At 36.1% G+C, this 15,801-nt stretch overlaps 1 protein-coding gene across 2 annotated transcripts; it reads left to right on the top strand.

The window, feature by feature from the left end:
- Positions 1 to 252: 252 nt before the first annotated feature.
- Positions 253 to 14,782, top strand: LOC123887557 (mediator of RNA polymerase II transcription subunit 12-like). Of its 2 annotated transcripts, none has more exons than XM_045936886.1 (13): positions 253 to 421; positions 2,374 to 2,565; positions 3,960 to 4,025; positions 4,304 to 4,409; positions 4,993 to 5,061; positions 5,222 to 5,275; positions 5,442 to 5,549; positions 6,346 to 6,495; positions 6,587 to 6,934; positions 7,065 to 9,325; positions 9,811 to 12,423; positions 12,959 to 13,283; positions 13,763 to 14,782. In XM_045936886.1, the coding sequence occupies exons 2-13, from the start codon at positions 2,441 to 2,443 to the stop codon at positions 14,189 to 14,191; spliced, it is 6,654 nt and encodes a 2,217-aa protein (XP_045792842.1). In that variant the 5' UTR covers positions 253 to 421; positions 2,374 to 2,440; the 3' UTR covers positions 14,192 to 14,782. The 2 variants fall into 2 exon arrangements, with proteins under 2 accessions (XP_045792842.1, XP_045792843.1); XM_045936887.1 differs by lacking the exon at positions 253 to 421 and adding an exon at positions 3,258 to 3,354 and having other exon boundaries at positions 2,431 to 2,565.
- Positions 14,783 to 15,801: the final 1,019 nt, after the last annotated feature.

Here is a 15,801-nt window from a genome sequence, read left to right as displayed (position 1 = left end):
ATTAAAATCTTATCTTTTTCTTTTGACCAAAAAATTACTAAAATCTTTTTAAGAAAAAATCTTTTTTAACATTATAGTAATATTTCCTTTTGGTCAAATATAACATTTTTGTCACAAAAAATTACTAAAATCTTATTAAGAAAATAATCATTACAAATTATTTTCTTAACATTATATATCTTTTTTTTTTGTCAAATATAACAAATATATTAATTAATAATATTTTAATAAAAAATTAGTGGATCCCTTCACCTTCACCCTTTATTCATACCAGAGGAAGCAACAACAACAGAGGCATCATCGTCGTCTTCATCACAAAAATCTCAGAGTCAAACTTCTTCAATTACTTTCATACCCTTTTTCTCTTTCTCTCTCTTTAACCCTTTTCTTCAAAGTTCGAATTTTTTTCTTCTCTTCTCAGGTATGTCTTTAACTATTGTTTTCATAATCTATAACCTTTTTTTTTTTTTAATGATTTTCAAAAACCCTTTTGATTTTTATTTTCTGGGTGTTCCGAATCTGAAACCCTAGTTAGAAAAGGCTCAATTTTTAACTTGCCCAATTGGGTTTTGAATTTGGGGGGAAACTGAAAACGAATTTGAAAGTTTAGTATTTTACCCCCTTGTAAAACCCTAGTTCTGGATCTTGGTTTGGAGCTTGAATTTTGCTTCTTTTTCTTGCATTAGGTTTGGTTTTTAGGTTTTTGTAATTATATGTTCAACTATGTGTGTGTATAGCTTAGATTTGATGTTAAACTATGGTGTGTTGTGTTCAAGTTTGTTTGTTGCATTTGAAGTAGATTCAATTGTTGTTTAGTTAGTTCAGAGGGTAATTTGAGTTACTACTAGCTGTTTTGAGTTCGAGCTGAGAGGGAAAAGTGTTGCAATTTAAAGGGAATTTAATTTTTCATTAATTGTGATTAACTTTTTGAATTAGATATGGATCAGGAAATGTGATTTGATTGAATTTTACAACTTTCTGTTGTCTGTTGTTATTTATTACTTCATATATTGATTGAGATTTTACAATTCTTGATTTCGTGAAATGGCTGGAGGCGAGTGTATACTCTTCTGTATAGTTGGCACTTTATGTAGATACATTTTCCATTTTTATTGCAATTCTTCTGTTAAAAGTTTTTAATGGAAAGTATCCAGTTTAAATTGTTGAGTGTTTTTCTTTAAAAAAAAAAAAAGTTGAGCTTTACCTCAATATTTAAAAGTTGAGCTTTTTTGCTAAATTAATGACATTTTGTTTTCTTCTCGAGTCATCATTACTGCGTTAGTATGGCAGGGAAGATGCTTTTGAATTTGAAAGCTTACAATTAAATGTTTTTGCCTTCTTGGTTTTGTTTGCACTTTGCATATTTACAGAAGTAACACATAGAGATTTATTATATTTAGGTCATTGTTGTTACATTTCTGGCATGGTGCTGCTGTAGTGTTATGGCACGGTGTATAATGTTCCAACCTCCATAGGCCACAGTGCCAATTATATCTAAATTGGCGGCAATGCCTATTATATCTGCCATGGGCTACACCACCATGTTCATATGGCTGGTTTTTGGCTGGCCGGCATAGTCTGCTATTCGTCATTGATAACAATGATTTTGGTATGAAAGTCAACTTCATCTTACGAATGTAATTTTATGGATGGATGGATGGCAGATTTAACTAGGAAGACAGAAATAGAGGTGAAAATAGGGTAACATATGATGCCATATATATCACATCGAAATTGAAATAGGTTGGATCCAACTATAAGTGTAAAGCCTACAATACTGTTTTTTGTTATAAGAAACAAGATAGGGCATTTATCGTAGAGAAAGATGGGATATCCCTCTATGTAAGATGATATATGGTAGAGTATCGTCTTTGGTGGTTTGGACATATGTGGAAAAAAATCCATAAAAGCACTGCTAGGGTTTGGTTGGCTACATGAATCATAACAACCTAGAATGCATCGCGGACTAAAGTTCTAGATTTTGTATATGCATCCCTGTTTTGCATTTTATAAGCCGACTGCAGACTGGAGTTGATATTATGATTAATTAGGGTAACTAATTATTTCCCATTGTTAACCATTTGTGTGCTTGTAAGTCAGAATAGTAAAATTCTGCCTTTAATGTTTGGTATCCATCTACACATCTGGTCTAGATTTGGTTTTTTGTTTTTGGTACATTAGGGTTTTGATGCCTATCTTTTGGCGGCTATGGGAAGTCCAATAACTTTTGCCCATACGTGCTATTGTTTTTTTTTTTTTTTTTAATTTATTCACCCTTTTCTTTCTTTTTTTTCTTTCAAATATGCTTTTTTGTTTGTGTAGTTGACATCGGTTTTACTTTGAAATGATTTGGTGACACTTTGAATCATGCAGTTAAGTTATAACAGTGACTTATAGTGGTATGGTGCTGAGAAAAGTATGCCGGTTATAGTTTGAGGAAATGCAAAGGTATCATGCTGGCAGCTGCTCTAGTGCAGTGAATAGCAGTACCATAGGTGGACCATCCTCTAGGGACACCGGAAGATCTGATTCATCTTTTCCAGCTCACTTCCCTGTAAATTCAAGGTATGAGAGCAATCCTTCTGTTTCTGTCACTAATCACTATCCCTTATTGCCAATTTATTCTTCTCAATATTTATGACTATAGCATATGTGATGTAGATGTACTATGAGTTCCAAAAAAGTATAGTTCTGGTGCATAATTGTTTCAAGTAATGATTTTTTTTTCTTTTCATATTTGATATCATTTTGAAAATTGTGAAACTACTTCAGATTAGGGTTCAGTTATTTCTTGAGGAACAGATTGTTTATCTTGATTTTCAATTTATGGATTTGATTGTTTAAGACATTCATTAGCATCCTCTGTTTACATCTAATCATACATTACTTCTTCTATTTGTTTTAATACTGTGGTTGGATGGTATAATGGATCAGTAATATTAGGTTTCATATCCATCCTTGCGATACAACAATGACAAATAATATTACTTCTAACAAAATTTGTTTGCATCTTAGTTTGTGTCATATTAGTGTGTAGTATTTGACTTGTATCCTATTTTGATCTTCTAAAGTATAATAGTCATATTAGTTGAACACTTGTTTTATTTATTACTTGAATCTTGAATTATTTTGATGTTCATATATGTTATATTGGCTGATGTTTTTTTACTTACGTTTTCTCATTTGCACTTAAAAATGTCATATTTTTATTATTGATCATGTCTTACGATTAGAATCGACTCACAATTTGAAAATAGGTCTTCCAATTCATAAATCGAATCTCGATTTGATAACCATGGGATCAAGAAGTAAACAAAATATTAAAGGACAACCAAAGCGTTTTCCTATTATGCGGTAAATTTTAATGCTAATTTTTTTTCTCTTCTTAATTGTAATTATGTTTGAATTCTGAAAATTTAGCAAGTATTTACTGTTTGATCTTCTATCCTATATATAATTTATTAATTTTGATAAAAAAAGAAATTTATTGTGACAAAAAAGTTGTATTTTGAAATTTTCAGTCCAAATCCAGCTACTGTAACAGGGGTTTGTGTACTTTTTATTTTTATTAATAACATCATTTTAAATACATATTTACTTGCCTATGAAAATATTGTTTATATTTGTTTGACCTATATTGTTAAATTACTCCGTTCCTCCATTCCTTTTTAGTTGTCATTTAAGGTTATTTACACACACACAAAACAAGAAAACTAATTACTTTTGTTAGTTTTAATGGAATTATTTGACTTTTACTATAAATCTATTATTATACCTTTAACCATTTATTACTACTAGTATCTCATTTCACCTATTTCTCTTTCTGGAATAAATACTTCAAAACAACAATTATTGATGCATTGTAATTTGAAAAAGACAAGTAAAAAGGAATGGAGAGAGTATCATTTTCATAGTGTGTACTTTGTTAATCATTTTCAACTCAATGTTTTGTTTTGCAGGCGACAACCACAGTTGAACTTAAACCCCTACAAATTGAAGTGTGATAAAGAAGCTTTGAACGCTAGGTAGTTTTTGTTCACAATTACTAAGATTTTATTTCGGGGTGTGTGTGAAAATTTTCATATCACTGTTATATAAAAAGTTACATGTATATGATCACTGTTACTTAAGTATGCAAACACTTGCATGTAAAACTTAGGCATCCCATAATATCCAAGTCCTTATCATAAATCTTTTGGTGAATCGTTCGCTTTCTGTCTTTTGATAGATTCCTCAGTTCTTTCTCTTGTGGCTGTTATTATCTTGTATATTTATCTGCTAAATGCTGTTGTTTTAATCTCAGGCTTGGGCCTCCAGATTTTCTTCCCCAAACTACAAATTGCCCTGAGGAGACTCTGACCAGAGAATATTTGGCATCTGGTTATAGGGATACAGTTGAGGGACTTGAGGTATGTCATTAAATCTTACTCGCTTTTATAGCAAATCAGATGTTGTAACGCGGCTACCACTTACTTAGCTAATGAGTGATTTACTTATCCGGTTATTCATTTATTGATTCTTCGTTTAAGGTTTGAATATTTCATGTTGAGACCTCACATGTTGTAACATATTTCATGTTGTTGTATCTTTTTCTTTTGATGAAATTATTTATTCATCTGAAAAGAAATAGGTCGGTAGATACCTAGCACTTTTATTCTCCTTATTTATAGGTTACTTCTTTTGCAATCTTTTCATAATGATGCTGCATGATCTCAATTTTGGTACACAAGCTATATGGTATTGCTATAAAGCTGCACTGATACAAGCAGTATGGATTTTTGTCAGAATTGGTTGTTATATTTATTGGCTGGTGCTTTTAATGATTCTTATTAAACTATAGGGCGTATTGTCATTGCAAATATTGTCGTGGTGCTTTTAATAATTTGTATGCTGTATTAAAATAAACTTGTACATTCTTAAAAAAATAAAGCACAGCCCTTTAGTGTCTGAATTTCTATCTTCTTACATTCCCTTGCTTCCTTTATCTCCCAGGAAGCTAGAGAAATTTCGTTGACCCAGGTTCCACATTTTAACAAGACAATTGTTCTTAATTGCAGAGAGGTGACTCCCTTGTCTCATGTCTTTCTGAGATGTTTGAGTTCACTTCATTTACTTTGTTTTTATAACCATGCTCTAAATTTGCTGCACATTTTCCATTTTTATATTATATTCTTCAAAAGACTACGTGGACATAGGTTAACTTGTTAGTTTTTCTTTCCAGGCAATTAAAAAACGTCTTAGAGCCATCAATGAATCCCGTGCACATAAAAGGAAGGTGATGATCATTATTATGTCTTGTTATCTATTTATCGTTGCTAAATATTTTGCTTCTATGATATTTTCATATTTGTTTGTTTTCGTCTGGCCTATTCGTGCTTAGTGCAGTCTACCTATCTCAGTTTGTTATGAAGATATTTGATCCGCATGATTTGCTTTGACAGGCTGGTCAAGTATATGGTGTGCCTCTTTCAGGATTACAACTTGCCAAGACTGGTGTTTTCCCTGAACTAAGGCCGTGTGGCGAGGACTTCCGGAAGAAATGGATTGAGGTATACTTATGTCTTTTTCTTCGGCTCTCTTTATTGTGACTTTCATGTGTAATAAATAATGGTGTCCACTTGTGTTTTGTTTTGTTTCTAGCAAGTTTGTTTGCTAAATTTATATAGCAAAACTATAAGGTCCTGAATGGTTTTTTTAAGTTTTTTTAAGTATTTCTGTAAGGTTGTGAATGGTCCTGAATGGTTTTTCTAGTAAGTATTTCTTGTAGTTTTAATCTGACTGGTTGAAGGTTGTGCATATGGAAGGATCTGGAATGTGTATATGTGCTGAATAGTGTACAGGCTTTAGCTTTCATGAATTAAGGGTTGTTTACATTGTGAAAAATTGATAATATTTTTTGTTTTGATTTTCTAAAATGTGCTCATTTTAACTTGCTAATAAGAAAATGAGAGCCTTTTAAAGCAAGTCATTGTGATGGATAGAAGATGAAATGCTAGCTAGGGATGATGCATCTCCGGAAATAATGAAAATAGTTCTTTTGACATTTTTGTTATTTCTGAAAATGCAGACCATTATTCATTTCAAGAGTCTATTTTTTCCTTGTTAACAAGTATAACTAACACAAAATCATGAAAAGGAAATAGAAAATGTTTTTACAAAGTAAAAAGGCCCTTAGTTACTTGAACTGATTCCTTGGGCATTTTTTGTCAAAGCTGGTATGTAGTTGTGCATATAAGTTCCTTGGATACATTTTATTATTTATGTTACTTGATTATTTTTAGTATCTAGTGATATTACGGATGCTAGTAATTTCAGTAAGTTAACCTAGTTAAAATTGTATTATAGGGCTTATCTCAACCTCACAAGCGGTTACGTACTTTGACTGACCATGTTCCTCATGGTTATAAAAGGTCATCACTTTTGGAGGTTCTTATCAGGAATAATGTTCCTTTACTAAGGGCCACTTGGTTTGTAAAGGTTACTTACCTCAATCAGGTATGGACGCTTCAATGTTGGCTTATACCGTTTATGCAGAGTTACTTTATAGTCTTAATATCTGAAGTTAGATTATGGTTGAACTTTACAGGTTCGGCCAGGTTCTGCTGCCATTTCTTCTGGGACTGCTGACAAAGTTCAGTTGTCTCGTACAGAGATTTGGACCAAAGATGTTATCCATTACTTGCAAACTCTTTTCGATGAATTTTTCTCAAAAAATACTTCTCATTCTACTCTTCATAATCGAGAGCGGTCACCACAAATGCCTTATGCTGGAACACTGCTGCACAAAAGTGATCCGTTATCATCTGTTTCTGGTGGGGAAGAGCCATCCTTACATTTTAGATGGCGGTATATTACCCGACTTTTGCAATGGCATCACGCCGAAGGGCTCATTCTTCCTTCTCTTGTTATTGACTGGGTTTTGAATCAACTGCAGGTATTTACCTTTTGTGCATCATTTGTATTTAACTGGTTTTATGTGCTCATGAATTTAAAAGCGTGATGCATATATCTTATGCCCATTTCGACTTTCAGGTTATGATTTCATACATTTCTGTTTGTTTCAGGAAAAAGATCTGCTTGAGGTTTGGCAGCTGTTATTGCCTATAATATATGGCTTCTTAGAAATTGTTGTCCTCTCTCAAACCTATGTACGCGCTCTTGCTGGGTTAACTCTTCGTGTCATTCGTGATCCTGCTCCAGGTGGATCAGATCTAGTAGATAATTCCAGAAGGGCATATACAACATATGCTCTGATTGAGATGCTCCAATATTTAATACTTGCAGTGCCAGATACTTTTGTCGCATTGGATTGCTTTCCTTTACCATCCTCTGTAGTCTCACATACAATGAACGATGGCAGTTTTGTATTAAAATCAACTGAAGCTGTAGGGAAGATAAAGAATAGTTTAGATGATTTTGGTCGCATTGTTTCATGTATTCAGAAACGTGGGGAAGATCTTGCCAAGTCTGCAAGCCCTGGCAACCCAGGTCATTGTCTAGCTAAGGTTGCAAAAGCCTTGGATAAATCTCTAATGCTTGGTGATTTACGTGAAGCATACAACTTTCTTTTTGAAGATTTTTGTGATGGAACTGTATCTGAAGGTTGGACTGCAAAAGTGAGTCCTTGCTTAAGGTTGTCGCTGAAATGGTTTGGGACTGTAAATATGTCACTTATACATTCAGTGTTTTTCCTCTGCGAGTGGGCCACATGTGATTTTAGGGATTTTTGTACTACCCCTCCTTGTGACATTAAGTTTACAGGTAGGAAAGATCTTTCCCACGTGCACATAGCTGTTAGACTTTTGAAGATGAAACTGAGGGATGTGAAAATTTCATCAAGACGAACTAATCGAAGCATTCACAGAGCTAGTCAAAGGCATAATCAGAATTACATGACTACTGGTTCTTCAGTTATATCTGAAAGCCCTGGTCCTCTACATGATATTATAGTCTGTTGGATTGACCAGCATGTGGTGCACAAAGGGGAAGGTCTCAAGCGCCTACATTTATTTATAGTTGAACTAATACATGCAGGCATCTTTTACCCCTTGGCATATGTACGCCAGTTGATAGTGAGTGGGATCATGGATATGGATGCGAATATGGTTGACCTGGAGCGGCGAAAGAGACACTCTCACATCTTAAAGCAGCTGCCTGGGCACTTTATGCGAGATGCTTTGGCAGAAACTGGGATTGCTGACGGGCCGCTGCTCAGTGAGGCCTTGCAAATTTACTTGACTGAACGCCGCCTCATACTTCGTTCTTCTCCATGTGAGCTCCATGATGGTGCCAATAGTGCCAAAGTATCTACTTTGAAACGAAAACGGTATCCAGCTTCTTCAAAGAACGGTACTTCTGTAGTGTTAACTGGTCCGTGGAAAACTGCTCAAACCACAGTGTCTTCTAAAAGTTCAAAGGATGGTGCTAGTATTGAAGAAGTTAAAGAAACCATCTCTCTACTGTTACAACTACCCAGTAGTTTATCTAATTTAAACTCTACAGGATGTGTTGAATCTGAAGGCAGTGTTAGAAGACCCACCTGGCCTAATTACGGCAACATTGAACCAGTGGAGGGCACACCTGGTTGTGAAGAATGTAGAAGAGCAAAGAGACAAAAGTTAAGTGAGGAAAGAAGCTCATTTGTTCCAGGTGATGATGATACATGGTGGGTGAAAAAGGGGTCAAAACCCTCAGAACCTCTCAAAGTTGACCAGCCACAGAAGACAACCAAGCAGGTTACTAAGAGTCGTCAGAAGAATGTGCGTAAAATGAGTCTCGCTCAATTGGCAGCTTCTAGAATTGAGGGCAGCCAAGGGCCATCAACTAGTCATGTGTGTGATAATAAGGTAAGCTGCCCTCACCATAGAACTCCTATAGACGGAGATGCTCTAAGGTCTGTGGATAGCATACGAACAAGTAGCTCTAGGGATATTGTTTTCATTGGAAAAGCACTGAAGAGGCTACGTTTTGTTGAGAAAAGAGTTGTAGCAGTTTGGCTGCTGACTGTTGTTAAGCAGGCGATTGAAGAGACTGAAAAAAATATTGGCAAAGCTGGACAATTTGGCGGGGCTTATTCTATGGAGGATGATGGAAACTCAATACGGTGGAAACTTGGCGAAGATGAACTTTCTGCAATACTTTATTTGATAGACATCTCTGATGATTTGGTATCAGCTGTCAAGTTTCTCCTCTGGTTGATGCCGAGGGTTCTCAGCAGCCCCAGCTCTACTATTCATAGTGGGAGGAATGTTTTGATGCTACCAAGAAATGTGGAAAACCAAGTTTGTGACGTGGGGGAGGCTTTTCTGCTATCATCACTGAAAAGGTACGCTCTTCCCCTTTTCCAACTTCCCTTCTAATTCATGCTGCGTCTGCTGCTTTTTTTTAAAAGCTTAGCACGTTTTAAATGTGATATAAATGTTCATTTTTTATTTTTTATGAAGTACCTGGTAAGCTGAGTGCTTATGATAATGTTTTTGGTTATCATCTTAAATCAGGCTGGTAACAATTAAAAATCTGCATTGCTCTTATCTACTAAAAAAAAGCCTAAACAAAATCCTATAATTACAAATTGACACATAATAGTTCTTATTGTTATAAAGCCAGTTGCATATTTTAATGCGAGTGTAGTCAGTTTTCCATGACTTTATATGGCTATCCTGCTACCTCCTTTCTAAATCTCATTTTGGTCATTCTAACAATGATTTATTAGTTGTTATTCTTTATGTTTCTGTTGGACATTTTTGTTAAAGATTTTTGGGTTATGAGAAATTTTATTAAATCCTGTCTTATGCATTCCATTTGGTGCAGGTATGAGAACATTCTTGTTGCAGCAGACCTTATTCCTGAAGCTTTGTCACTTGCAATGCACCGTGCGGCCACTATCATTGCATCTAATGGAAGGGTGTCAAATTTAGGAGCCACAGCTTTTACTCGGTATTTATTGAAAAAGTACAGTAATGTTGCTAGTGTCATTGAGTGGGAGCAAACTTTTAAGTCTACATGTGATGCAAGACTCTCTGCCGAACTTGAGTCTGTCAGGTCAGTGGATGGAGAGTCAGGGTTACCCTTTGGAGTTCCTGCAGGAGTTGAGGACCCCGATGAATTTTTCCGTCAGAAGATAAGTGGTAGCCGGTTACCATCCAGAGTAGGCGCAGGCATGAGAGACATAGTGCAGCGTAATGTTGAAGAGGCTTTCCAATATCTTTTTGGAAAAGATAGGAAACTCTATGCTGCTGGTACACCAAAAGGTCATGCTTTAGAAAAATGGGATAATGGATATCAAATTGCTCAACAAATAGTTATGAGTTTGATCGACAGCATAAGACAGACTGGTGGTGCTGCTCAAGAAGGGGATCCCTCTTTGGTGTTGTCTGCGGTTTCTGCAATTGTTGGCAGTGTGGGTCCAACTTTAGCCAAAATGCCTGATTTTTCATCTGGCAATAATCAGTCAAGTATAGTGTCATTGAACTATGCCAGATGTATTCTGCGAATGCATATAACCTGTCTGCGCCTGCTTAAGGAAGCCCTGGGGGAACGCCAAAGCCGTGTCTTTGATATTGCTCTTGCAACTGAAGCTTCTAATGTTTTTGCTGGTGTTTTTGCTCCAAGTAAAGCATCTCGAGCTCAGTTTCAAATGTCTTCTTCTGAAGTCCATGATACTAGTGCCGCTGCTAATTCAAATGATGTGGGAAACAACTCTGTTAAAACTGTGGTTACAAAAGCAACAAAAATTGCTGCTGCTGTTTCTGCGCTTGTTGTTGGTGCAGTTATATATGGTGTTACCAGCCTGGAAAGAATGGTTACCATTCTCAGGTTAAAGGAGGGGCTAGATGTGATACATTGTATAAGAACCACAAGATCCAATTCAAATGGAAATGCCCGTTCAGTTGGGGCTTTTAAGGCAGATAATTCAATTGAAGTTCATGTCCACTGGTTTAGATTGCTTGTTGGAAACTGCAGAACCCTCTGTGATGGATTAGTGGTGAACCTATTGGGTGAACTATCTATTTCAGCTCTTTCAAGGATGCAACATATGCTTCCTCTAAGTCTGATTTTTCCACCTGCCTATTCAATATTTGCATTTGTTAGATGGCGGCCGTTCATTCTGAATGCTAATGTCGCAGTTCGTGAAGACATGAATCAACTTTATCAGTCTTTAACAATGGCCATAGCTGATGCTATAAAACATTTGCCTTTTCGTGATGTATGTTTTCGAGACTGTCAGGGGCTTTATGATCTTATGGCTGCAGATGGAAGTGATGCCGAATTTGCGGCCCTGCTAGAGTTGAATAGCTCTGATATGCATTTAAAATCCATGGCTTTTGTTCCTCTTCGTTCTAGGCTTTTTCTGAATGCCATGATTGATTGTAAGATGCCACCATCTATTTTGAACAAGGATGACGTGGGACGTGTATCCGGACCCGGTGAATCTAAAATCAAGTTTGCAAATGGTGATTCTAAGCTTCAGGATAAACTTGTGCATATTTTGGATACCTTGCAGCCTGCCAAATTTCACTGGCAGTGGGTTGCCCTCAGGCTGATTTTAAATGAACAAGCCCTCATCGAAAAACTGGAGGCACATGACGCATCTTTATCTGATGCCATACAATTGTCCTCACCTAGTCCGGAGAAGGCTGCTGCTGCTTCTGAGAATGAGAACAATTTCATTCAAATACTTCTTACTAGGTTACTGGGTAGACCTGATGCTGCACCTCTTTTTTCAGAGTTGGTTCATCTCTTTGGTAGGTCACTACAGGATTCGATGTTGTTGCAAGCTAAATGGTTCCTTGGAGGACAAGATGTCCTCTTTGGTCGGAAGACCATTAGACAAAGACTACATAACATTGCTGAGAGTAAAGGACTTTCTGCTAAGATGCAGTATTCGGAGCCATGGGGTTGGTGTAGTCCTTGTATTGATCCAGTGACTATCAAAGGGGAAAAGAAGAAGTTTGATGCCACATCACTTGAAGAAGGAGAAGTTGTTGATGAGGGGATAGATCTGAAAAGGAGCCTAAAAGGGCTCTCTCAAGTGTTTGACTCTGATAGCTCAAGAATAAACCAGCAACATGTGACTGACAGAGCTCTTATTGATTTGCTTCTTCCTTGCATAGACCAAAGCTCTGCTGAATCTCGCAATTCCTTTGCGAATGATATGATGAAACAGTTAGGTAATATTGAGCTACAGATAGCTGCCGTTACAGGTGGAAGTAAGCCAGTGGGAAGTACTTCTCCTGGAGTTGAAGGCCAGACAAATAAAGTAAATACCAGGAAAAGTATAAGAGGTGGCGGCAACTCTGGATTAGCTAGGCGACCAGCAGTTGCAATAGATTCTTCTCCGCCGTCTCCTGCAGCCCTACGTGTTTCAATGTCACTTCGTTTGCAGTTACTCCTCAGATTTCTTCCTATTCTTTGCACCGAAAGGTATGTAAAGAAGATTATATATTGGTGTGTGTAAATATCTTCTTCCTATTCTTTCAAAGGACTTCATAACTTCTCACCATGTATTAGGTTCAAAGATAGACTGTTTATTTGCTTTTTTTAAAAAATAAATAAAATTAGTCCGATTAGATCTAAATCATTCTTCATGGTTTAACTTATGTTTTTCCTTGGTTTTTCTCTGCCTTTAATTATTGCACTTCCTCTTCAAATTTCTTAAAATTGAGGAAAAAAATAAATAATTACAATGTGATATTTTTAAACTTTTTAAAAATAAGGTCCTCTATTATATGATGTATAATCATCGGCTGGTAAAAGATGATTTCTTGTATCAATTGTCCAAATAGATTTGAGCATTAAAGTTTCGGTGTCGGATATCAGTTAAATCAATTAGTTTAGAAATGAAACTTTTGTTATTTCTGCTATGAAAGCAATTTTCTTTAGTTTTATGAATGTGATTGAATTCTTGCATACTAGAATATGGTGGCAGTTTATCAGTTCTGTATGTTCAATTTTGCAGAGAGCCATCTGTACGGAACATGAGACATTTTCTGGCCCCTGTAATTCTTCGTCTCCTAGGCAGTCGGGTTGTGCATGAGGATGCATATATTGTGGCAAATTCCATGCATTCTAAGAAGGATTTAGAGTCACCTTCTGAAGCTTCTTCTTCTGCATTTGTAGACTTTTCTGCTGTGGGTCTATTTGATCGTTTGCTGTTGGTTTTACATGCGTTATTGAGTAATTATCCTCCAAGTTGGCTTAGGCCGAAACCTGGTTCAAAGTCTATCAATGAACCTACAAAGGAAGTTTCTGGATTTGACCGAGAATTATTGGAGAGTATGCAGGTTTGATCTTTCACCCTGTGCATGTACTTAGCTTTTGGTCCAAGTCACTAGTCCCTTGTTTGATAAGAAGACATTTTAGACTAATTTAACTTTTAGTTCCAACATAATATAAGTTACCTCAAGAAACTTGTTAGAGCAAGTGAAAGATCCAACATAGGAAGAATATTTTCTAAAATGTCTACCTTGGTGGTGCACTGCGTAGTATTTTTTTTAATTCAATTTAGTATTTTTGCTGACATGTTTGGGATATCATTGGAATTCGCCAAGTTTAAGAAATATTGTGCCTCCAATGAGTAATATTTTTTTCTTCACTTTCACCCCTTAAATCATGGAATGGCCAACTTTTTGTTTTTTGATTTTTTTATCGGTATATCTCATACAAGAAATAACTGTATGTGTTCATAGGGCACTGTTAAAACTAAATACATTTGCTAATTCTTCATAGCCGTGCTTATCTAATGGTCTATTTATTGGCGCAGAATGATTTAGACCGTATGCAACTGCCTGATACTATCCGGTGGCGTATCCAAGCTGCAATGCCGGTACTTTTACCATCTACATGGTGCTCTTTCTCCTGCCAGCCTCCACCTGTACCAACATCTGCTCTTGTTTCTCTTCAAGCCAGCAATATTAACTTAAGTAATTTAGCTACCTCTCATAGGAACCCGGTCCTATCAAGGGTTGCAGCTAACGCATCAGGGAAGTCAAAACAACAGGATAGTAGTGAATTGGAAATTGATCCCTGGACGCTTTTAGAAGATGGTGCTGGATCCTGCCCTTCTGCAAGTAATACTGCTAGCATAGGAGGTGGTGATGCTAATCTCCGAGCTGCGAGCTGGCTTAAAGGGGCTGTAAGGGTGAGAAGGACAGACCTCACATATGTTGGTCCTGTGGATGACGATAGTTGATTAACAATATTCTTTTATTGGTTTTGGATTGGAATGCGCAAACCCCTCAGCAGGTGCATTTTTGTATGCATGAAAAATGCCATTTTGTTCTAGCCCTTGTTGTGTTGAAGGAGGGAAGCTGAGAGGCGTTGCTATTTCCAAAATCGGGTGAAGGGGATGAGTTCTTTGTTGAGGAGACGAGGCGATGTTCTCACAGCTCACCCTATGATTCCGGCATGGTTGACCGACTATTAACATGTTGTTGATCACCCCGTCTGGATTGTGCACTTTATGGCACAGTTCAGAAAATTTGTTGTATATATAGGGATAAATGTTTTTACTCACCAATTGGTTTGAGTAATATATGTCAAAGCAGTATGTAGCAATTTATGTGTAATGCACATTTGTGTGCTTACTGTCTATGTATCTTTTAGAGGGCACAAGCACACACAAGGCACTCGACTCGACCATTGTTTCTTTTTCATATATTTTAGATTATTGTCAAAGTTATGTAGTTGATAAGGATTAGCATCAGCTTGAACTGTAGAATTCAATTATTTCCTGGCAAGTCCAGTGATAATGTCATTTCTGCCCGAGTTTTATCTGGAAAAAGAAGCTATATATATATATATATATATATATATATATATATATATATATATATATATATATATATATATGATGGTGATTAATATGCAGGAAATAATTATGCCGTAATTTATTAGCATGTTTTGATTGGGTTATTTTAAGGAGTAATACATCATTACATTGACATCCCAATTAAGTAAAGAGTAATCTTGGCTTTATTAATTAAAAGTTTGTAAAGGGTTAAAATTGAATTAGGCGGTGAGAAACAAGACCCAACAAGTTCATCAGAATGTAGACCTCATTCTTAGATTCAACCTGAGTTTCCTCTTCCTAAACTTGTTAGTTGCACTGCTGTTACTATTGGAAGGGAGAAAATATTGTTAGGTGATGATGTTCCTTCTAATTTTGTGCCTAAGCTTCTGAAAACTATACCCTTTGACAATTCTGTTCAAGATGGTTTGAAAGCTGGTGGATATATTGATGCTGGTGCTCCTTCAAGTTTACCACCAAAACACAAAATTCTAACTCCTTCGATGTATGCGTGAATGGTAAGCACGAGTTGGAAGATGTTGAGTTTAAAGAAGGAAATGAGAGCAAAGAAGCAAGCTAATCCGAGACTCAAGAAGAAAGCTATAGCAATTTATGTCAAGTAATCGCAGCAGAACATGAAAAAAAGAGTTAGCCGACTCGAGAGAGTGCATAGAGAACGAAAGATGGCAAGGTTAGGCCTCAGTCGAAAACATTATTAGCTTATCAAACTAGAATCTTACTGCTTGTTTATATCCTAAGTGCTATGTTACATTGCAGATTGTTACTGTGAAGCAACTTGACACAATTGGATTTCAAGAGGGAGCATGGAATTCCATGTAGAGTTATAGTAGACTTATAGATAGCAAGGTTTTGGTCACACTTTGAGGATATTAATGTTACCAACTTTGTTCTGTTTTTATATTTGATTAGACACAAACATAGTTATGAATTGGTTCCTAACTAATGAAATGCAGCTATAGAGCTTGACTCTTAAATTCTCATGAAAAAGATAT

This window comes from Trifolium pratense, linkage group LG5, assembly GCF_020283565.1.
Source record: "Trifolium pratense cultivar HEN17-A07 linkage group LG5, ARS_RC_1.1, whole genome shotgun sequence".
Taxonomy (NCBI): domain Eukaryota; kingdom Viridiplantae; phylum Streptophyta; class Magnoliopsida; order Fabales; family Fabaceae; genus Trifolium; species Trifolium pratense.
Note: the sequence above shows the minus strand (reverse complement) of the source record. Positions and strands in the feature narration are given on the sequence as shown.